This window comes from Natator depressus, chromosome 9 (assembly GCF_965152275.1).
Source record: "Natator depressus isolate rNatDep1 chromosome 9, rNatDep2.hap1, whole genome shotgun sequence".
In the NCBI taxonomy this organism is placed as follows: domain Eukaryota; kingdom Metazoa; phylum Chordata; order Testudines; family Cheloniidae; genus Natator; species Natator depressus.
This window is the reverse complement of record NC_134242.1, coordinates 88991542-89015068: the sequence shown is the minus strand read 5'-3', so window position 1 is coordinate 89015068 and position 23527 is coordinate 88991542. Positions and strand designations below refer to the sequence as shown.

Genomic DNA, 23527 nt, shown 5'->3' with positions numbered 1-23527 from the left:
ATAAAAAAAAATCCTCCCTAGCATTTGTCCATTCAAAAAATAGACAACCTCTCTCTCTCTAGAAATGTGTGTGCACTCATCTAGAAATGAGAAATTAAACGTACCTTTCTCACTGGGAAACGTAGTAACTGAACTGAAAAATCAGACACCAGCCAAGTCATTTGTTTTCACACATGACTTTTTGGCTAAATACCTTAGCTGAAAGACTGAGGGCAGACAGCTCATTAAGAGCCCTTACGCTCATATGCATGGCACGCAGTGATCACAAAAAAGTAGCTTAGACACAATCAACCGAATAAGGCATATACTGCACATTCAACAATGTGCTCAATTTTATCCCATACCTACTTACTATGATCTCAGAAGATTCACAACTGTATGCAAGATCTTGAGGCCTAATCCTGCTCTTCCTCCTCAGACAGGAATCCCTCTGAGGTCAAAGTTTTGCTTGAGAAAGGAGAGCAGGTTCAGATCATGTCTTTAACACTGGGTAAAAATAACCCTCTGGACAAGAAGTTACTTTTGGTGCCAGTGCCAATTCTATGGGTTAGATGGTCTCTTCTTTCAAGCTAGATGATAGCTGGCCTAGAGCCAACATAAGATTTAAAAAAAACAAAACAAAACAAAACAAAAAACGACATTTTATAGACTTTGGGCCCAGTTCTTATTTACAGATAGGCCCCTTTACACCACCCAGAATGTAAAGGAGCCTGAAAGTGGATGTAAGTTCATGTTGACTTTTAAGATCCTTTTATACTTCCACAAGAACATGGGAGCACTTTAGTGTAATTGAAAATCAGGCCCTTAAAAAAAAGAAAAAGACCAAAAAAGGCCTAAGATACTCATAAGCTAGACAGATCAGCATTTTTCATGGTAAATCACTTCAGGCTTAATATCAAAACATTTCAATACAATGAACACACAGACAGAAATTCCATCGATGCTAAACAACAACGTGTTTGTGTTGGATACAACCCTTCTTAAATAATTGATCAACAAGGATTATGCATGCAGAACAAAAATTGGGTCTATGACATGATCGCCGAAGCCAGACTTTGTTAAATATAAAATAACGATCAAATTTTTCTGAGACTTACCAGAATTTCTCTTTGATACCAACTTCAAATTTGTGCTGACTACTGTACAGATCACAAGAACCAAGAGAATGGGAGACTTCATCTTTCACTTTCATTGACAGCTGAAACGCAAACAGAGCATGAAGTCTGAATCACAGCTCTTTGCTACAACAAAGCAACAGCTAGAGTTGAACATTTCTCAAAGAACCATTATGGGGCAATGGCTTAATCTAGTGACTTCTGAGGGGCAGCTTGGGGCATTATGCCAAGCTAGGAAAACAACGTTTCAAAATAAATAATTTATCGGAGTATCAGACAAAAGTTTTTTAAATGACACATAGAAACTTTTTTCTCCTTTAGAAACAGTTAAACTATTTATTTGAAATAGTACGTCTATTATATCAATTAGATTTTTGTCTGTTCTAGCCAGGAGATTCCGATGGCCACAAATCAGAGTTGTCTCCAACAAAGAAAAGATATCTTTTAAAATACTTTGATCTCCCACATTACATGACAAGATCTAAGAGCAGTTCTTTGCATAATTTCTCTTAGAAACTTTATTTCCCCACAGGTAACATTACAAGAGCTGCTGCAATGAATTATTACTATTCCCAAGATTTCACCTATAAAATGAACTAAAGACGGGTGAATGAAATTTAGAAGTCAGTGAATGCAAGTCTCAGGGTTCTTATTAGAGAGATAAAATTAGTCTTTCCTGAGAATTTTACTGTCAGCTTTATATTACCTACTTTAGAGAGAGGAGAGAAATCAAGTTTAAAATTTGCAGTTTTAATTTATATAGTTATTGAAGCAAGTTCCACTTTCATTTATCAAAAAGTCACTCAAGAAAGTGTGGTTGCAAATATACAACACAGTAGAGTAGAATTCAGTCCCTTATGTGTATATAAAAAATAGCTATATTAAATTCTAAACACGCACTTAGCTTTAAACACATGTAGTTCCATTGATTCACATGCTTAAAGAGAAACATGAATCAAGACCCTAGAAAGCCATAACTTTATCAAAGACCCCTGTTGACTTCAATAGGTTTTGGATCAGGCCCTTTGTTCTCAGCAAAAACACACACTAGTTAGATCATCTGTATGAAGAATTTATTAGGCATTAAAAGAATAAATACTCAACACCTTACAGCAGAATGAAATTTCACAGGGCCAATTATTTTTTTTAAGAGCAGTGATATGTGAAACCATCAAGCTAAAAGGCAAAGGAAATAAATATTTAAGTTCACATAGAGAAATAAAATATTCAGCTGGATAGCCCGCTGTCCCTTCGAAAGCGTCCACAACTAGAGGACCAGTGAATTATTGCACGCAGATCTGAAAGTTCTTTTAAATAATAAGATGTAAAAAGGGTGTACACGGCCTGTGAGTCTCTGAAAATCATATTTTAATTTGAGTTTATTACATGATGTCTTTTCCCCCTTGTAATTTTACTACCAGCCTAACTGTCGTGTGAAGAAGGTGTAAGGGACCATGGATAATCTCTTGTATAATGGCAATTATGCTGCTATTCTATTATTTCAAAAGTACCACTTCATTTTAAGACTCTATCCCCACCCCTCGCTACAGTACTATAGCTATAAATATGCAGTGCTTCTTTCTCCCAAATTCTACCTTCCCTTGAGCACTTTATGCCTTTTGATTCCCCCGGCTTACCGTGTTAGAGGACCAAAAGGCTATGTGATGAATTATGAGAAGTGAAGGCTGTCTCACAATGGTTAATGAAAGAATTAGTATTCATTTTTTCTTAACCTCTCCTTGGAGTACCAAATCCTGATACAAGTAGAGCCATCTTGACGAGACAGTTAAAAAAAATGTAATGGAACAAATCTTTTGCTGGATAATTTGCAATGATGATGTTATGCTAGAATGACTTTCAAGTGTAGCTTTGCAAATTGCTTTCTCCACTTTGCTCTCTTCAGTTATTACAGCGGAGGTAGGTAACTCTCAGGTCCTTGTTTCACACTGGATTTTTTTTTAAACTAACTACTCTGCAGCAAATAGACTATAAAAACCAAAGCAAATTCTACTTACTAATATATTATTCATGCTAGAGCTAATGGGAATTTTGCCAACTGATTTCAATAGGGACAAGATTTTGCCATTGGCTTCAGTGGGACCAGGATTTCAACTACTGTAGTGGTTTCCTAATCTGTCTGCCTGCCCAAAGAGACTGAAAGCCTAGGGGGTAGATTTGGGTCATTCCTTTAAGTCCCATCATTAGAAAGTAGCACTTTTGAGGCTGTTGTGACAGAATCAGCAATACTGAACATCCCTGTGCAATCATCTTTAGACGTGCCAGTTGCAATAAAGTGCTTCAGGAGTCCTACATGACTAAGAAGCAGGGTGGGAGGGCAAAGTACTTTAGCCAGTCAATGGACTTCTACCTCTCAGAATTCTCACTTTACTGTGGAAGAATCACTGATGAGAGAAGTGAAAATTTACCTCTATGCCATGCAAACCTGCAGGTATCTTACAATTTAAAATTTACAACTGAGAACTTGAATAATGAAACTGAGGTTATAGAAAATATTGTTTGTGCTTAAGAGGATCCCACATAATAAGATTCTTGAATTCTTTCTTTATTACTAGTTATTTGTATTATGGTGATGCTTAATGGCCCCAACTGAGATCAAGGCCCCTTTCAGCTAAATATTATACAGATACATAAGAGGTAATCTCTGCCCTCAAACAGTTTACAATCCCAGGCTGGTATTTTCCGAGGCACCTGAGGGAGTCTGGCACTTAACTTCCCTAGACCCCTTCAAAATCCCAACCGTAAAGAGACAAAACAAGGGACAAGAGTGGACACCAAAAAGGTAAGATGACTTGTGCAAAATTGGATGGCATGTCAGTGTCAGGGAAAGAACCTGATTTCTCACATTTGGGGGCTGTCCCCTGTGAAGGCTATGGAAGGTGGAGAGGACAACATGAATAAATCTCAGCAGATGTCATGTTTTAGGACTTGGCAGGGGGAGACAACGTTACTCTGCTAGGATTCTTTTAGCCACATTCCAAGGCACAGAAGATTTAGAATCTCTTTCTAAGGGGAATGAAGGAAGTAAGGGCAGAGACAGAAAGGGAAATCCCCCACTCCCTCCCCCCCCCCCCCAAACACACACAGGAAAACATCAAGATCAGGAAATGTTTTAGGGATGTACCTTTTAGTATTTAAACTACGAAGGGAAACCCCAGGCAAGGGGTAAGAATCAGACATTATTCCAGTGGCCGTACATATACCTCATTGAATGCAGGATGTGGAGTCTGACCATTCACAGAATGGGGCAAATCCTCAGTTGGTGTAAATTGTCATTGACTTCAATGGAGCTATGACAATTTACATCAGCTGAGGATCTAGAGCAGAAAGAAATCAAGACATTTGAAACATTAAAGAGAAAATGTGGACATTTAACTCCCCAGTCCTCTCTCTAAGATGCACATGTGGATTGCATAACAGAGAGGTATGTGCCTGGATACCCCCGCCCCCCACTATTATCAAATGTGACCATGGCAATAAGAAGATTTCTATGCTGGTAGAGACCTACCAAGGGAATGACCATACTACTAGATCTGACCAGGAATTTTCCCCTCTGAATGGGTCTGGCAAAAGATGCTCTTTTCGCAAAGAAAAGAAATTTTCCCATGGGAGAATTTTAATTCATGCCCCCTCCCACCCTCCAATAAAATGGATTTCCCTTCCCCCCGCCCCAACAGAAAAATCTGAACAACAATTCTCTGGCTGCTCACCTGGAAAGCTCCTCAATTTTGCTTTCTCCCTACAGGGAGAAAGTGAAATTGTCAAGAGTCTTCCAAGTGAGCATCCAGCAAGCTAAAAAGATTCCATGTTGGTTCTCCCCAAAGCAGGATTTTTCCAGGAAATCCCTTCATGTGAAAAATTTTCACATCTGACTTTTTGTCCCAATTTGGGATGATAAAAAGTTTCAAAAGGATTTTTCCACAGAAAGGGATTTCTATTTTCTGGCCAGCTCCATGTATCATATGATGCAAGATGAATATATGTTCTTGTACATACACACACACACTACATGGCTGTTCCTCTGTGCTGTTATTCTAGAACAGGGGGTTTGAGCTACCCTCAATATTTTAAAGGAGTATTTTTCACAAACTCAGAACACACCTGAGCCCTTGGATGGTTCCTCTGATCACTCTTGCGGCTACGGGACTTTTTCCACAAGAGTGAAACTTGGAAATAAGTGTTATACTGCAGAATGACTGCTCCTCAAAACAAGGGGAGCTGGGGCAGCGTGCCATAGGCAGGACCGGCTCTAGGCACCAGCAAAACAAGCAGGTGCTGAGGGCGGCGAATTTATAGGGGCGATATTCCGGCTTCGGCCATGCTGCCCCTAGAAATGTGCCCCCGCCACCCCAGCTCGCCTCCGCCTGCTCCCCTGAGCATGCTGCCGCCGCTCTGCTTCCCCCCCCCCCCAGCTGTTTCGGGGGAGGTGGCGGTGGTGGAGTGGAGGTGAGCTGGGTTGGGGAGCAGTTCCTCTACCCCCCCCGTTACTTCCTGCGCTCCCCCCCCCTCGCTCCCTCCGCTCCGCCTGCTCCCCTGAACGCGCTGCCTCTCCCTTGCCTGAGAGGGAGAGGGGAGAAGCGGAGCAGCAATGTGTTCAGGGGAGCAGGTGGAGCGGAGATGAGCTAGGGCGGGGGATTGCCGGGGGGAGCCGCAGGAAGTAACGGGGAGGGGGGGAATGTGGCATGCCTCAGGGAGGAGGCGGGGCCAGGGATTTGGGGAAGGGGTTGTGAAGGGGCGGAGTTGGGGCGGAGCTGGGGGTGGGCACGAAAAAAAAAGGAGGGGCGGACAAAATTTTTTTTGCTTGGGGCGGCAAAAATCCTAGAGCAAGCCCTGGCCATAGGAGACATGAGGCCTGGGAGTTTGTTGTCCCTACACTGACTTGTGTGTATGGCTCCGCATTGTGTAGATCCCAAAGATGTATCAATTTAAGGAGCTAAAACCCACAGGTAAGCCGCACTCTCCTCTGCCTCCCAGATGGAAGACATGTGTCAAGGCCAGATCATGGGTAGCCAGACCTAATGGTCAGAGCTGCAGTCCTCAGTCAGGAGTCAGCTGGGTTGGGATACTGGGAGGTCAGAAGCAAGAGACAAACTGGAGATCAGAACCACAAGTCAGAGGCAACAGACAAACCAAGGATCAGGAGCCAAGCAAGGCCAGTGGAGCTGGAGTCAGAAGGCACACAGTCCAGAGCAGAGTGGATCCCAGTTGTTCAGACAGCTCCCTGTTGCTGGCTTAAGTAGGGCCAAAGGGCCAATCAACTGCTCTGGGACTCTGCCAATGGGATGTCAGGGGCAGAGCCTCAAACTGGGGCTGGTCCTGGGTCAGCTATTGTCAGCAGGCTGCCAGCCAGGTGGAGGGTTGCAGCATGGCTGCTCTTGTAATCCCTGTGGACTCAGGTTCAAAGGTCTGGAATGTGGAAGGAAAACCCACTGGTTACATTTGCATCTCATTTGCACTGATGGGGTTCCCATGTTTCTAGAGTGTTAAGTCCTCCATGTGTGACTAAACTGTTTGTGGGGAGATTTAAATTATTGTAGCTGCCAAGATCCCCTTTAGTGCAACATAGGGACCAGTTTTAAAAATTTCTTCTTGTGGGATTTATGGGGGGGGGGAGAGCGGTGTAAAGAGGAGGAGCAGAGGAGAAAAGAAAGAGAGAGATAAGCCTTGACTGGATTGTGTTAATTTGCAGAAATATTAGCTATGACAAGCCAATTAAAGTTCAGTGTAATTTCCCCATAATAAAAAGATAAAGTTTATTTCTATCAAGGTCAACCCTGGTGGAAAAAAGAATCAAGATTCCAGTTGTATCTTGTTTGACTTCCCTTTAATCAAGGGGAGCCACTGATCCATGCAGAAAGGGAAACGATATATGGCAGGATTTCCCTTGACATTTACGGAAAGAAAAGAGGAAATTCAGCCTTGGGATTCAATACTTCTTGTGGATCTCAGCTTATTTATTCCATGAGCACAGAAATACAAGGTAAGGAAATACAAGTTACAGGGCACCTCTTAGTGATAACCTAATGGGCACACACCACAGGGCACATCACCACAAGGAATGGGCTTCTGCCCTTCACAAATGCAACACACAACAGATGATCACAATGTAATGCACCTCAGTGCTGCTCTCACCCAATCCCACACATACTGCAACTCTGTATTTGCGAACATTGCCAATGCTGCAATTAAGTTTTGGCATTGTACTGTGAGGGAAGGTAATATTCTGGGCATCGTACATTGCCTGATTGGTTATTGCAATCACCACAAACTTCAGGATTAGGTCCCTTGTCATTTCAAGTTCTGTTTGTAGCACCAGGAGCGCAGTATCGTACACAGGGGAAGGGACAAAGGGATCCAGCTACGTGATTTTAATTACACAAAACATGAATGATATTTGGAGTAAGCCAAGTGGCCTAGAGAGAAGGGAGCTCACTAATGACACCTGTTGGTGAACAGGGGGAAGAGCAGGTGGTAGAGGCTCCCTAAGAGAGGGAACTCTTTGCCAGCATCTGTTGGGGAGCCAGGAGAAATGACTGAATGGGCCAGGCTGCATTTGCATTTTGGTTCTGACACAGTTTGGGGGCACGTTAGTCAAAATGCAGCTAATTTTTAAGTTTGGGGGGTAATACCTGACTAGGATAACAACATTTTAACAAAAATACATGAGAATTGCACCAAGCATACCTGGGGTGAGGGGTCAAAACCGAAATCTAGCATGGCTGGGCAGCAGAGCCTGGACAAAGGTAGACAGCAGGGGACTTATCTCTGGTGGGAGTACATTCCTGGTGGCAAGGACTCTGTCCAGGGTCCGATACACCACTGTCCCTCTCTGAAGGCATTATGAAAAGGAAGTTTTTGTTAAGAGGTGGCTGATGGTGCAGGGGCAGCTGCGAAGTCTGAGGCAGCTTTTGCTGAAGCCACAGAGGACAGCAGCATAGCTGAAGAACTCCAGTGAGGCCCCCCCCCACCTCCCATCACTACCAAAGCATTAAGTGGTGGATCCCCCAGAGCAGGCCAGGGAGCTCTTCCCTTACAGGCTGGAGAGGGACCTGCCTGACCGCTGCCAGTCCAGACAACAGAAAGTGAGGGTACAGTGGAGAAGAAAAGTGGCTATTTCAGAAGCACACTACTCGATTAGATGCTCTTCCCATGAGTGGACGACTGAGTTTAAGACTATTGCCAAGACACCCTGGTGTTGGGAGTCTTAATATACAGTTGATTATTGGCTTCCCCAAGTTTATTCTGTGTCCCCTTCTTCCCCCTCCTCCCCAGATAATTTTCTTTGTTTCATGCACTGACTCAGGGCTTATGAGTGGGGAGGTATCAGCTACCCCAGATTTCCAAGAGAATATTTATTTAGTTTTCCCAAATTTCTGGGTGGGGACTAGAGACAAAGTTATCCAAAGGAACCACTAGATAGTTTGAAGCTGGCCCTTTTGGTTGAGACTCCACCACCTGGAAAGGAGGGTGGGGGGAGATTGTTGCTATCAGAAATGTTCACATTATTCGGTGTGGCTAGAGGAGACAGGCAAACCTGCCCCCTTCTTCTCAACTCAATATAGAACAAATCTCTTTCTCCTCCCTCCCCGAATACTATGCGTGAGAGCAGACCACAGAGTTCAGGCAGCTGTCCAATTCAGTTGTAAGCAACGGGCAAGACCAGGAGAACCAAGCTGCAATGCAGTATAAATACCACCCATTCCCCTGACAAAAATCTCAAATCTGATATTCTGCTCAAAGTCAGCCTACACCCCCTCCTCTGCAGTGAAATGCTCTATCCTCTCTAACTCCCCTCCCCCCCTTGACAATACAGTCTAGTGAAATATTCTCCTCTTCTCTTTGAGAGTTCCTTCTCCCCAGCTCCAGCAACTTCCTGGATTCAGAAGGATCCCCTGAGAAATGATCGGGAGAAGTATTTTAAATGGGGATAAACAATTAATATTCTGTGCAGATGCCTACGCTGTTGTCTATCTATATGGGGCTCCACGGCCTTGTTTTTCCATAAAATTAGGTTTTGTTCTCATCCTTGTATAAAAATGCAATTTTTAAAACAATATTAGTGACTCTGCTCTTTGTAGTTTGCTTTTCAGATGCAAAGCGTGATTTGCTGATGCTCCACAAGGCTCTATGGACTCTGGTTTCTCCACAGTAGTTGAGATTTAGAAGGTGCTCATTAAAACAAAACCACACCTCTTTGGCAGTCTCCAATTGTCAGGTTTTGTTGCTCAGAAGTCTCAGGGAAATAAATTACCGTTTCTTCACACAAAGCATGAACTGGCAACACTAATTCTTTTGTCTTTTTGCTAGTACTCTAGATAGTGTTTTATGTTCCATTCTTTTGATGTTATTTTTCTACTTTCCAAGGCTTTTAATTTTAATGAGGATTTTTCTATCAGCCTGCTCCTCTCCTTTTGCTACCTCAAACTTTGAGCTGCCTCTCTCTTATTGCTGGTTTCCTATGTCACACTGTCTTCTATAATGGACTGCAGACCACAGGCCTCTCTTTATACACACCTGAATCCTACCAGCAAGGGGTGGGGGAGAAAGAGAAAAGAGCACAACAAACAAAACAAAAACAAAAGCCACCACACACTGACACAGGATGCGTGCTAAATTCAGATCCAAGATCTTCAGCTCTCCTTGGTAGGAGTCATGCAGGATTCTTTGTTCTGTTGCTCGATGAACACTGAATAAGATTTCATTTTTGCCTAATTCAGTGTGCATCTTCAACATCTTAACCAGCCTCTTAAGTCATCTAAATACCACATGACTGAATCCAAACTGTGCTATGGAATTAGATTTCATACATCTGTATTTGAAGATCCATGTCACCAGCTGCCGCTCTGGGCACAGTCTCTGGACTAAGTTATCGTCCGACAAACTCAGATTCTTTTTCCGGCCATGAACATTTAAGGCTAAAATTAGAACCAAGATGTCTTGTGGCTCCAGGAGTGTGCTACTTGCAAGCATGCAGTGACCACACTGAAAATGCAGAGTTACAGGATAAAGAATCACTACAAACTAAATGGCGTAATAGTGGTAATGATTACTCAGTAACACAAGTGAGCAACAACACATCACGTCGGTGCTCTGGGTGTCGCACTGTCTCCACATCCAGAACTGGATCCGTTTCAAGGGCATGGTGCAAATCTTGAAAGGACTCTTTTAAAGGCCAGGAGTAGGGATTTGGGGATGGGGAGCAAAAGCTTTACAGCCCCTTAATTCTGTGATCTTGCATAGTGCTAGCTGAGCATGTCTTCCATGAGATCACTGAGGGTTTGAGGAAACAATCTCAGCACTGAGCCATTGGTCCATGCAGGTGTTATTTCAAAGTAAGTGTATTGCAACAGGGCTCCCACGTTGATATTGGGCTGGATCCTGGAGCAGATTAGGCCCCTTTTTGGCAGGGAACTCTTCAGCATATGTATTGAGCAAACATGTTCCTCTCATGCTAGTTTATTTTTTCCCTTCCTTGTGGATTTTGAATTGACCTTTACTTGAAAGCAAACAACTTGAGTCTGGTTCTGCTCTCAGTTATACCAGGGTGACCCAACCAACCTGGTTGCAGCCGCTCCTGCATCACAGGGAGCAGAATTTTGCACCTAGAATTTCAGCTCTCAGGCATGACAATTGACGAAGAGTCCTCATTACAGGTGAGTGCAAGCCACAGAGTTCAGACGAAGACCTAGACCCAAACTTCCACAAATTCCAAATTTTCAGACTTCACGCAGGGTCATCTCCGGTCCTTGCCACTAAGCCTTCCTGTCAGTCACTTAACTACCTTTGAAGACTCTAGTTAGTTGCTCTGATTCCTTTAAGGTATTTTAAAACAAACAAACAAAAAAAGCCACCCTCTACTAGTAGAATACTGCAATCAGTACCTGTGGCAAACACACCCCAGCATGCCCCCTCCTATTGCAGCACCTCTTACCTCAGTTTCTCCCACTTTCTTTGGGCACACTCCAGCCACACCACTTTACAGCATCTAGCCCCTTCTGGGGGCTTCACGTCCTTTATTGAAGTCCAATGAAAATACACACACACAAAAACCCAAACCTTCAGTCTGGCTAGGCTAAGCTGGCTGCCTCTTCCTCACAAGTGCACCTCATTTACTACAGTTTGTCCCCACGCTTGTCTCAGGCTCCTGTCCTTCAACAACCACATTGTCCAGAGACTGACACACTTCCCCCCCTCGCTCAGGGACTCGGACAGGTTACAGCTCCTCAAGGCCCCTGTCTCCAGTCAGGTTGCCAGCTCACCCCTGGAGTAGCCTGTCTGTTCTACTTCCTCCTTCTCAGCTTTCTTTCAGGCTACTTACCAGACCCTCTCCCAGGTCTTGCTTCCCCTGACTTGGCTCACCCGGCTCTGATGGAAAGGCAGCTAGCCCCTGCTCTCCCCACAGCTGGGCTTTATTTCCAATCAGTCCAGGCCCACCTCCAGGTGGAAGCAGGCAGGTTAATTGATCTCTTAAGCCCATAATAACCCTTTCATACCATGTTCACATCACAGTACTACAGAAATGATAATGCTGCCTACCTGGAAGCTCCGCCTATGTGGGTATTAGCACCAGACTTTCCATAAGCTACCTCTTCAGTCTTCCAGTCAGGAAGAGGTTCATCCCAAGTTTCAGGCTGGCTTCTAAAGGTCTCTCTGCAGTGCCTTCACCAGGCCCCTTTTTATATTTGATGGCTGCTCAGCTCGGCTGGAAACAGAGGCTCAAGTAGCTCCTGTGAAATACCATGTGCCGAACAGCTCATGCAGAATCCTTAGACTTGCTTCTTCTAGCACTTCCCAGAACATCCCTATCCATTTGCCTGTTTCTGTGACATGCCCTCCTCCTCCACCCCTCAGGGCAGGTCTGCTCATTCAAAGAATAGTCTATTTCTCTCCACCAACTTCCAGCCTCAGAGGTCCAGACAGCACATAAGGTCATCTGAAATCCAAAGTTCCTTTTAAGTGAGGATAAGCGAAACAGCCATTCAGTGCCAACTGGCATTGCTTTCGGGGGGAGGTTCATACTAGTAAGAGATTAATAGGAACTGCAACCTTCTGGGGGCAGGGGGGAACCTTTTAATATCCATCTCCTCTACCCCTGCTTCTACTCTCACCACACATGCCCACCCCCATCCCACCCACCCCTACCTTCCTAACAATTTCCACTGCCTGCTGTGAGAATCTCCTTCACTCGCTCAAGGCTAGGATGTGTTTAGGTTGAATGCCCATTTTGAGACCTGTTTGCTCAGCATTTTCTGAAAAATTAGATCCCCTGGGCACCCAAAATCATGTTAGAAAACCTCAGCTCAAGACTCCATCTCTCAGCCCAGATGGATTCTTTCCAATTCCCCAGCCCTCAGGATTCACGAATACAATTCACCGATGCTTCAGGCCCAGTTCTTCTACCACAGGAGAAGAGTTACACCCCCCACACAATCAGCCTCACCACATTCACTTGGATTTTTAACTCTTGAGCAATGCTGGCTCTGATCATACACTCAATATTTGTCTTGCATTAATCACGCTGCCATTAAAAGGCTGTTGCTTGTCCATGACTAGAGCTGCGGTTTGTGACATCCGGAAGAGGTTCTTTGCCTTAGTTACACTGTAAATGTATTTTAAAAAAATGGATTGAATGAGACAATGTAGTCATGACTGTTTTCCTATAAAGGAACAAGTGCTGTTAACATTTCTAATTTACCTCAGGCATAAAATTTAACAGCAACGGTCAAATTTAAACCATTTCTCCGGAACACTAAAAACAGCTTTTGACAGCTCTTTAGGATCTCCCATTCCTTAACCTACCATATGTGACATCGGTGTGAAAAACAGCTCATGCCTCTCAACGGCCTGCTTCTTTCAGAACATGGCTACTTACTTGTATGAAAGCACCAGGAAGCATGAAACCCCATGTACAAGTCGGGATTCACATTTATTTTTGTTTTTTTTTTAATATGAAATTGGTGTTCCTTAGGGCAGTACAAAAACCTCTATAGAACAGATGAGATTTCAGTGGGTGTTTTGAGTGTGCCAGGACAGGACTGTAGGACTGGGCCATCTAAATTTATTCCTGGGATCTCTCTGTTAGGTGACACTAGGATGGTAGCAGAGGCTATGAGTCAGTATGGGCTCAATCCTGCCACGTGCTGAGCATGCCAGCCCCAGGCATGGAATTGGTCATCTGCTTAATATTAAGCACATGCTTAAGTACTTTGTGGATCAGAATCAGCATGCTCAGCATCTGGCAGAATCAAGCCTATTGGAGTAGCACACCCATGAGAATTAGAGGCTGCTGAATGCAGACGGACACATTGGAAGTTACCTCTATATTCATTACAGCTAAGTCCCATCTCTTCTCTACCTTGAGGAACGCAACAAGCCATGAGTGACTCCACTTCAGCATTGTGCATCTTTACCTAGGGATGACGTACAGAAAAAATTGCAGTGCAAGTGTCTTGATACTTCCTGCCCCTATCAACAAATTTCAAATGCAAACTGAGTGGCAAGATTAATAATTATTCACACAGGAGGACTCAGGGGATTAGCAATCATTTTAGGAACGTGTCACTTCTTCGTCACTAGTGTGAATCCTTGCAAATGAATAGCACTGTAGATTGCTGACCTAATGTTTGTTGCTGCCCTCCCGAGCGCTCTCGATACCTTTTAGTGTTTCTTCCTCACATTGGGAGAGGGGAAGCCTTTCTGAAGGAAAGAGGAACAATAAGACATTTTACTCTATCAACTTGGGTTGAGGCCGGGACTGTGAATTTTCAGAGACTTGAACAGAAGCTAAGGCAGCATAATTGCTTAAGTAGCTCTTCGGAAATTATCAAGGCGAAGGTAGCTCATGCATCCTGAAGGTTGGCCTCCTAGTGCTGCGTTCAGAGTCCATTCACGTCATTGGTCTTTCTGTTGACTCAAATGGGCTTTGGATCATGCCCTTTGTTCTGAGAAGAGTGGATAGACACACTGGTCACATGCTAATGACTCCTTTGCAGAATGATGCTGATCTTCAGACCAAAGGGATATTGTGCATGATACTTCATGATAGAAGAGGAATGGGGGAAGGGAAGAAGGGAAATAAGGGAGCAGGAAGTAGTTAGGCAGAGAGATTCCTTTACCCAAGTGCCCCCAAGTCTCTGTTATGAAACAAGTGCATTCCTAGTTGAGAGAGGTTTGAGGGAACGCTGTCCATCCTGCAGGCCCTAACTCAAGCAAATAACTCCTTTGGCTTTAGGAGGACTCCTCATAGGAACAAGAGCTATTCATGTGAGCCAGGGCTTGCTGGATTGTGCGTTGATGATTTTAAGATCCCAGCTTATAAGAACAGCCTTCCAACTGCAAAAAGAGTAGATGTGGTTTTGGTCCTACTAAAGCATAAACAATAAAAACCTACAGGATGAGCAAAACTGTTGGATTATACTAAACAGCGAAAGCCCTGAGGGTGTTGATGTGACAATGTTGTGACCTGATGGCTCTCTATTACAGTCTGCATTTACAGCAATGATTGAAAATCATGAACAAAACCAAAAAGATTAACATTCCAAATACTTAAGGACTCCAGCGTTCGTGGCATGAAAATACTAATGTTAATGTGTCTGCCCATTATAGATTCTTGCCTGAGACTTTCCTAAAATATTCTAGCAATAGCCCTGAGCAGTTCTTCTGAACGTGTCAGCAAAACTAATAAAAGAAACCAACCCACCTTGTATTGCAACTAGACACAGTGCTGAGAGCTCATCATACAGACCGGGCTCCATTCACTTCAGTAAGAAATTGAAATGTGATCAAAGTTTGCCATTCTGGCATTTAGGTCTCTTAATTCAACTCCTCATTCCCCAGTTCTGCTCTTCTCCACTTGTTCCCAGACCCTGTAGCACTTGAAGCTGCAGAAAAGCAGCTAATTGGGGTGGTAGTGGGGGACACATTAATCACTTCCAATGGCTGTGACATTGATTAGACTCCACAGAGCTCCACAAAGAACTACTGTTCTGTCATGTATTCATTTGATTTTCCAGCAATCTGTGAACTTTGCATGTCCAAGCTATACCCCTTTTCCCCAGCTGTCACAAGTTATAGAGACGTGCTCGTCCTCTGTCACCGCTTTTAAATTTGAACCCAACCCCTTTATAGACATTGAAACTGAAATATATGATTGTGGGAGGAACATTACGGTTGCAGGCCAAGCACTCCTGGTTTACGAGATCAACAAAACGCACCCATTAATTTACAGCCTTGTGTTCAGAGTGGAAGCTATTAATATTCTACATACATTTACTGCTGCAAAATGTGGCTTAATCAATACGGTACCTCGGGCAACGTGAACTACTGTAGGCAACGTAAAAGGAGGATTATCAGACCCAGAGATTTAAAAGACCACTAATGGGATTTAACTGCTTGGCAGGCCAAAGGTATTTAGAAACTAGCCACAGCATACTGAGGGTAAGACTGAGAGCTAGTCTACATTATACCAGCAACTCTGCTAATTATATCAGTTAGGGGATGTGACTTCTTACCAGTCTAGTTATATGGTATAAGCCAGGGGTCGGCAACCTTTCAGAAGTGGTGTGCAGAGTCTTCATTTATTCACTTTAATTTAAGATTTCACGTGCCAGTAATTCCTTTTAACGTTTTTTAGAAGGTCTCTCTCTATAAGTCTATATATTATATAACTTAATTATTGTCGTATGTAAACAAGGTTTTCAAAATGTTTAAGAAGCTTCATTTAAAATTAAATTAAAATGCTGATCTTACACCGCCGGCCCACTCAGCCTGTTGCCGGCCTGGGGTTCTGTTCACCTAGGCCGGCAGTGGGCTGAGCAGGGCCGACGGCCGGGACCCCAGACCGGCAGCAGGCTGAGCAGGGCCGGGACCCCAGACCGGCTCAGCCCTCTGCCACTAAGCCCGCTGCCCGTCTGGGGTTCTGTCCGCCGGCTCCTCCCAGCCAGGGTCCTGGCTGCCGGCCCTGCTCAGCCCGCTGCCGTCTGCAGTCCCAGCCCTGTCCACATAGAGTAGGTACCTACCTTCTCCCTGGTTCTAGCCCATTCTCTTCCTCTCTCTCTACACTGAGCTGAGGGTGGGAGTGCACTGACCACAGGGCTGGGGGTTGGGGTGTAGGGTCTGGCCAGGAGCTAGAATGAGGGAGGGGACTCAGAGTTGGGGCAGGAGGTTTGGGTGTGGAGTGCTTACCTGGGCAGCTCCCATTTGGTGCGAGGGGTGCAGGTGGGAATGGGGTGTGTGTGTGTGTGCAGGAGCTCCCGTTTGGTGCTCAGGGTGGGAGTGGGGATGTGGGGGGTGCAAGAGTCAGGGCATTGGGTGTGGGGGGGCTAGGTATGTGTGGGGGGTGCAGGAGTCAGAGATGGGGGCTGGGGGTGCGTGAAGAGGGTGCAGAAGTCAGGGCGGGGGCTGGGAATGTGTGGGGAGTGCCAGAGTCAGGGCTGGGGTTGTGGGGGGGAGTCAGCGCATGGGGCTGGGGTGTGTGGAGGTGCAGGGGTGAGGGCAGAGGGCTGGGTGTGTGTGAGGAGGGTTCAGGGGTCAGGGCAGAGGGCTGGGGGGGGCATGAGGGAGGTGCAGGGCTCAGGGCAGAGGGCTGGGGGTGCGGGCTGGGGTCGTGGGGGTGCTCCCAGCCCCTTGCCCTGAGCAGCTCATGGCAGGGGACTGGAGGGGATATGCCCTGATTCCACCCCCTTCCTCAAGGTCCCCGGAGCAGAGAGCACGAGTGCGTTGCGGCTCTGCTTTTCCCTCTCCCCCTCCGTAGCAAGGGCCATCAGCTGATCGGCCGCAGGGAGGGGGAGAAGGAGGGGCAGGAACCCAGCACGCTGGGGGAAGAGGTGGGGGGAGGGGGAAGCTTGCCTGCCCTGCAAGGAGAGAGCGGAGGGCAGAAAAGAGCGGGCCAGGCCTGGCAGGACCTCTCCCCGGTCCGGCAGATAGCAGCGTGCCATTATTAAAAATTGGCTCACATGCCGTGTTTGGCACGCGTGCCATAGGTTGCCGACCCCTGGTATAAGCCCTAGTGTGGAGGTAGTTTCACTGTATAACGTCACCTGATACTGGTATATCTTATTTCAGTTCCCAAACCAGAATAGAATATACCAGTATAATTGTAGTCACATGGCGGGGGGGCAGGTGAAGAGAGAGAGAGAGTGTGTAGGTGAAACAGCAAGAGTGTTTAGTGTAGACAAGCTCTTGGAGAATCATCCTAGGAAAGAAGACTTTGCAAGCCCCAAGAGCCACCTGTGGGCCATATTCTACACCCCATACAGAAGCAGAGGAGTTCTGCTCAAGATGACTGGCTGTGTGACTTCGTGGGGGGCGGGGAGGAGGAAAAAGAGGTATCCAGATAAGAATTCTTAGAAGTTACTGTTATCATGGCCTGGCACTTTTAAAAGCCCACAGCTTTTGGCCTAAATTGGTCCCCTTGCAGCCAGTGACCCGTTGAAGCCATAGACTTCAATGGGAGCAGAGGTAGGTCCATGCCAATCACTTTTGAAAATCCTACCCGTGGCCCAAAGTTCTCTCTGCTAGAATTTCAGAAACCAAAGGGAGCAGAATTTTCACATTAAGGGGACATATCCAGGGACAAGTCCCTGGTCTGGAGCAGAACCTTCCACATCCAAGGCCAATATCTTACTTCCCAGCCGAGAGAGTGACAGGGTGTCTCCAAAATCATTCCCAATGAAAACTCTGTCAAACTCGATAGGTCTCCATGAAACATTTCAGGTTTAATGAGACAATATATTCCAATGAAAAAAATGGTCAAAAAGGTTCTGACCAGCCTCCAGGCCCTCCGCATGGAGGTACTGGATGAAGAGTCCCCTACACGTCCCTTGGAGGAACGTGCCCTTCCAGTCTCCTTCACAGCCCCGAAACTGCCCTCTCCCTTGTAGGGAGGAATAGCAGGAAATACCATCAGGAAACCACTACAGAGTTTCCCCTATCTCCCTCTCATTGACTTTGCCACAGAAAAATATAACCTGGCCTTTGGTCTTGATGCAAACAAGGCCTCCAGAGACTTCAGTGGGCATTTCACCTGAGGCAATTAATGCTTGGGAAAACACTGGAGGTGAAGCCCTGACACTGCTGGGGTCAATGAAAAGATTTCCATCAATTTCAATGGGGAGAGGATTTCTCTGTCAGTTCTTAAAGAAAGTGACAGTCTATTTTTTTAAATGGACCAGCCTGAAAAGCAAGTGCCATCAAACTGCTTCCTTATATCACCATACAGACAATTCAAATCCTTACTTTCCCTCGCAGCTCTAAAAAGACTTCCTGATAAACAGCTTAATGTAAAGTCGCATTGTCTGAAGAGGGCTTAGAAACAATACTGGGTATGGTTGCTCTTAAAGACTTATAGCAGTTCATGATTTAGCATCCCTTGATATTTTCAAATTCAGCCTCAGTTTGAAGTGAGATTACTCAGAGCTCAAATGTACTAGAGTGTGAGTAAATCCCATACATTATAGATGCTTTATTTGTACTACGCTCAGTAATGCCCAGCTCAGAAGTAATTATGTGCTGCTCACATGGAGTTTTGTACTCAGGATGGGTTTAGCTAAGTCTTCCCTGAAGAGAATGTATTGTTCACGAACCACCTTTTCTATGTCCACATGTGAGCGACCAGGCAAATAAACATGGAGCAGAAGAGGGGGTTTAGCAACAATTATGCTCCATTTGGGCAAGATGTACCTACGCTCTTCTCAATGGCACAGGCAAAAGGATGTTCCTACAGGGCTTTCCCTCGGATCTATTCTTGGACTGATCCCACTTCCTGTAGGGAATCGGGCATTTTAGGCTGGAATTTTTACTGGAGCTGCCACAAGCACTTGCATGAACGTCAGGAAAGAAGAGGATTCACACAGTAGCTTGTGGGAATCAGACTAAGGGTGTGTCTACGCTGTGAGGAGTGATTGTAGCACAGATAGCCCAGGTATGCCTAACTTTCATCTAGCCAGCACACGGAACAGCAGCAGCATAGACATGGCAGCTCAGGCTTCAGCCCAGGCTAGCAACCACAGTACATACCCCCAGGGTCCCAGCACACTTCTACTCTGGTTGCAAGCATATGCTGAAGCCTGTGCCTCCAAGTCTACGCGACTATTACCACCCATGCTCGCTAGATTAAAGCAAAGGCTGGTGTAGCTACTGTTAGAATATAGATAGTCAGGCCTGTCTGTAAAGGCCTATAATTAAAAATTTAGGTGTATTCTTATCACTTAGCTAGTTACAGGGGTATAAAAACAAAGAGTCAAAATCACAGTCTGCCTGTGTATGGGCCTTCTCTCACTGTGACACCTGAGACCTTGTGCTTTAGCTAAGCAAAAACAGAAGCGGCAGGGGCAGCCATAAGCTGGGAAGCGAAGGGTCACATCCTCACATTCCAAACCAGTCACACTGAAATCAGGTAAGCTTAGGCTGTTAAGAAGGCAATCCAATCTAACACCTCCAGATAAAGAAACAGATCTTAAGATGTTTAAAGAAAACTTAGTTGGATAGCTTTCTGTCTTATCAATAGTTGTGGTTGTGAAACCCTCATTTCTTTCTTGTTTTGTCCTTATGGTCCCCACTTCTCTATTCTTAATCTGTATGGTCTCTGACTGGTTCTTTAATTGTTCTGTCTGCTCTATAATTAATTTTTCTGGGATACATTAATTAGGGTAGTGGGAAATAATTGGTTAGAGAATTATGTTAAAATATGTTAGGATTGGTTAGTTAAATTTCAGTAAAATGATTGGATAAGGTATAGCTGAGAATATGACTATATAAACTGGGGTCAAACAGGAAGTTGGAAAATTGGAATCATGCTTGCTGGAAATTAACCCCAATAAACATCGCACTGTCCGCGCTTCGAACTTCTGGTCTTTTGCTGCTTGCTGTCTGCGTGACGAGAACCTGGGAAGTGGGAGGGTGAAGGGAAAGCCCTCGAACACCTTCAATCACACCTTTGCTTGCAGCGTGGACATTCCTAAAGAGCCACGTCCTGGCATTAAACCACTGGCCATGCTAAAGCAGCGTAAGTGACTTGGTTAGAATTCTTTCCCCGGCAACCTGGACTGCAGAAGCCCCGCTATCCTGACCCTCTCTGGCTCCTGTGCCAATGCAGCCCCACCCTCACCCACTCCTTCCTGCTCCTTTACGGGTGCCCAACGCCTGCGCTCTACATTACGATTACGACTGCCCCTCATATACGAGGGAGGTTCCTTGTGCCGCTTCCCCCACCTGCCCTCTCAGGCATTGGCACCTTCAAACCAGAATTTCTAAGCCCAGATGAGATGGAACCTTGTTCATCGCTTGCCAAGACCCTTGTTCTGTGCAACAGCACAGAGTCAAGCCCATCTTGTTCCGCTGCACACAATAAGATAGAAACGCTGCTGCCGGAAGCTTGCACTGGAATATACCTTAGAGACTAACCAATTTATTTGAGCAAAAGCTTTCGTGAGCTACAGCTCACTTCATCAGATGCATACTGTGGAAAGTACAGAAGATCTTTTTATACACACAAAGCATGAAAAAATGGGTGTTTACCACTACAAAAGGTTTTCTTTCCCCCCACACCCCACTCTCCTGCTGGTAATAGCTTATCTAAAGTGATCACTCTCCTTACAATGTGTATGATAATCAAGTTGGGCCATTTCCAGCACAAATCCAGGTTTTCTCCCCATCCCCCCCGCCCCCCAACCCACTCTCCTGTTGGTAATAGCTTTTCTAAAGTGATCACTCTCCTTACAATGTGTATGCAAGGTAACCTATTTCCCCTTGTTTTTTCCTACCCCCCTCCCCCGAGACGTTCTTGTTAAACCCTGGATTTGTGCTGGAAATGGCCCACCTTGATTATCATACACATTGTAAGGAGAGTGATCACTTTAGATAAGCTATTACCAGCAGGAGAGTGGGGTGTGGGGGGAAAGAAAACCTTTTGTAGTGGTAAACACCCATTTTTTCATGCTTTGTGTGTATAAAAAGATCTTCTGTACTTTCCACAATATGCATCCGATGAAGTGAGCTGTAGCTCACGAAAGCTTATGCTCAAATAAATTGGTTAGTCTCTAAGGTGCCACAAGTACTCCTTTTCTTTTTGCGAATACAGACTGACACGGCTGCTACTCTGAAACCTGGAATATACCTGGAGATTTCTAGTGTGTGCACGCACAGCACCACATCCAACCCCCCAGAGCAAAGCGTTGTGCTGGAAAGCCAGCTCCAGAGGAGCCAATAGTTTTGCATTGATGGAATACTTAAAAGAAAATGAAGGAGCACTTTCACTCCAGAGCTAATGAGAAGGCACTATTAGTTGGAGGAGTTCCTCATGAAGGTTATATATACAGGCCAGATTTCTTCCTCCCACTAAATGCCAATTGCCAACAGTTTGGTGAAGTCAAGATCCTCCGAAGTTATCAAATAATGTGTGAAAATCCAAATGGTTCCACCAAACATTCACACTGAGGAGTCACCAGTAAAGGGCAACTGCACAAACTTGTGCAATAGAAATTTCCAGAGATCAGTCTTTGTGCACCTACCAACACCCATCTCGGATTACAGCCCATCCGCCCAGCATCAGGGCGGAGTCAGAAGGAGTGGGACCTAATCAATCCCATTTTTCGATGTGGGGTTGGGTGGGAGCAGCAATGAGTCTTGGGAACGAGAAATATAACAGCCATTTTCAAATGACAGCGGAGAAAGAATGCTCAAAGCTGAGAGACTACAGGTGAGTTCCTAGATTCCTTTGATTTACTGTACCCAGAGAGATTTTTGGGCCCAACCCTGCACTACTGTTTGGCATCACGCATCCCTGGGCCCATCACAAGGTCAGCATTTTGCACAAATGCAAATAACTCTGCAAGATTCAAGGCAAAGAAGAATGAGGCTGCTCACTCTCAGCTGTGCTCACTTACAGCCCACACCTTCACGGCACTGCACCTATTAAAGTTCTGTGCCCACCCACATCTAAAGGCCCCTCCCCCCAGACTAAGGGGAGGAGCCACCAGACCCTGCCTCGCAGCCAGCTGAGGCCTGGCCGGGGGGGGGAAATCGATCTAAGTTACACAACTTCAGCTACACAAGTTATGCAACTTCAGTGAATAACGTAGCTGAAGTCGACGTACTTATATCTACTTACCCCGGTGTCTTCACTGCAGTAGGTCAACTGCAGATGCTCCCCCATCGACTCCACCTGTACTTCTTGCTCCAGTTGAGTACCGGAGTCGACAGGAGAGCGCTCGGCAGTTGATTTATCGTGTCTTCACGAGACACGATAAATCAACCCCTGCTGGATCAATCGCTCCGGAGGTAAGTAGACATGCTCTCAGATGGTGAATGGGGCAGGGGACCAGGGAGGCTCACGGGACAGAGGCCAAATGGTAAGGTCCCAAGGGCTGACCTGAGGAGTGGGTGGGGGAGCACCCTTCTGGACGATCCATTCAAGAAAAATGCAAGAGGTGGGTAGTAGGGCTGCCCTCACCTCCTGGAGCCCGTGATGGGGGACATGAGGGATACAGAGCCCCATGTGCCAGCCGAGTGCCACAGGGTCCCCCCAGTCCCTCCAATTGTAATCCAGGAGGTCTCCAAGCCTGGTGGCACCAGCCTCTGGTGCACTGAGGGGGACTCCGCCGCCTGCATACCAAGATGGGGGTTGTATAGCAGAGGCTCTGCAGGAGGTTCTCCCCTTCAGTGGCTACCTAGTCGCCAAGACTAGCTTCCAGGCCCTGAGGAGGTCAAGGTGCTGCAGTTGCAGGAGCAAGCCCAGACACATCAGAACAACATCATCATACAAGAACAGTTATAGGTCTCAACATGCTACCTGCTCTTATTGCTTTTCCTTTCTGGAAATTGACCGGAAAAGCTAAAGGGCTTTCAATATATATACACACACACACACACACACACACACATTACCTTCCACTCAATATCCTTATTTAAAAGGATTTCTTTAGCTGCTGGCTTAGACCACCAATAACAGCTAGAAAGGATCTCACTTGGAGTGTAGGGCTGGTCTCTCCTTGCTCATTTGTACATGACAGTCTCACTTTCTCCTTAATGAGAGCTAGGTGCAAGCTGCAGCCTCGCAACAGGGAGGGACTCAGAGAAGCAGAGAAATCAGCCTGGAGACTACGGCTCCTCCTGTGCACAGAGAAGCCAGTCTGGAAGGGGAGGGGATAGGAGATAAATAAAACTCCCAAGGAGTTACTCCTACCCAGGGCTCCACTGATTTTCTACCCACTAGCATCCCACCCGGGACCATCCAGTTCCGACCATCCAGTTCAGACTATTTTTGTTCACTTACAAGTAACTTCTCACTGTCTCCTTAACCTCTCTCCAGCCAGACACTTGTTTTATGCAGGTTTAGCTCAGTCAAATTAGATAGCCCAAAATCTAGATAATACTGGAAGCCTCAGCACCCCCGAGCT

General features: G+C 45.7%; 1 protein-coding gene across 6 annotated transcripts in view; it reads right to left on the bottom strand.

The window, feature by feature from the left end:
* IL1RAPL2 (interleukin 1 receptor accessory protein like 2) overlaps positions 1-23527 on the bottom strand; it is a 673060-nt gene that overhangs the window by 526718 nt on the left and 122815 nt on the right. For all 6 annotated transcript variants that reach the window (XM_074962588.1, XM_074962585.1, XM_074962587.1 and 3 more), the window contains one exon: positions 1098-1198. In XM_074962588.1, the coding sequence (XP_074818689.1) occupies positions 1098-1179 (82 nt within the window). In that variant the 5' untranslated portion in view covers positions 1180-1198. Of the gene's footprint in view, positions 1-1097; positions 1199-23527 lie in introns of those variants that run through there.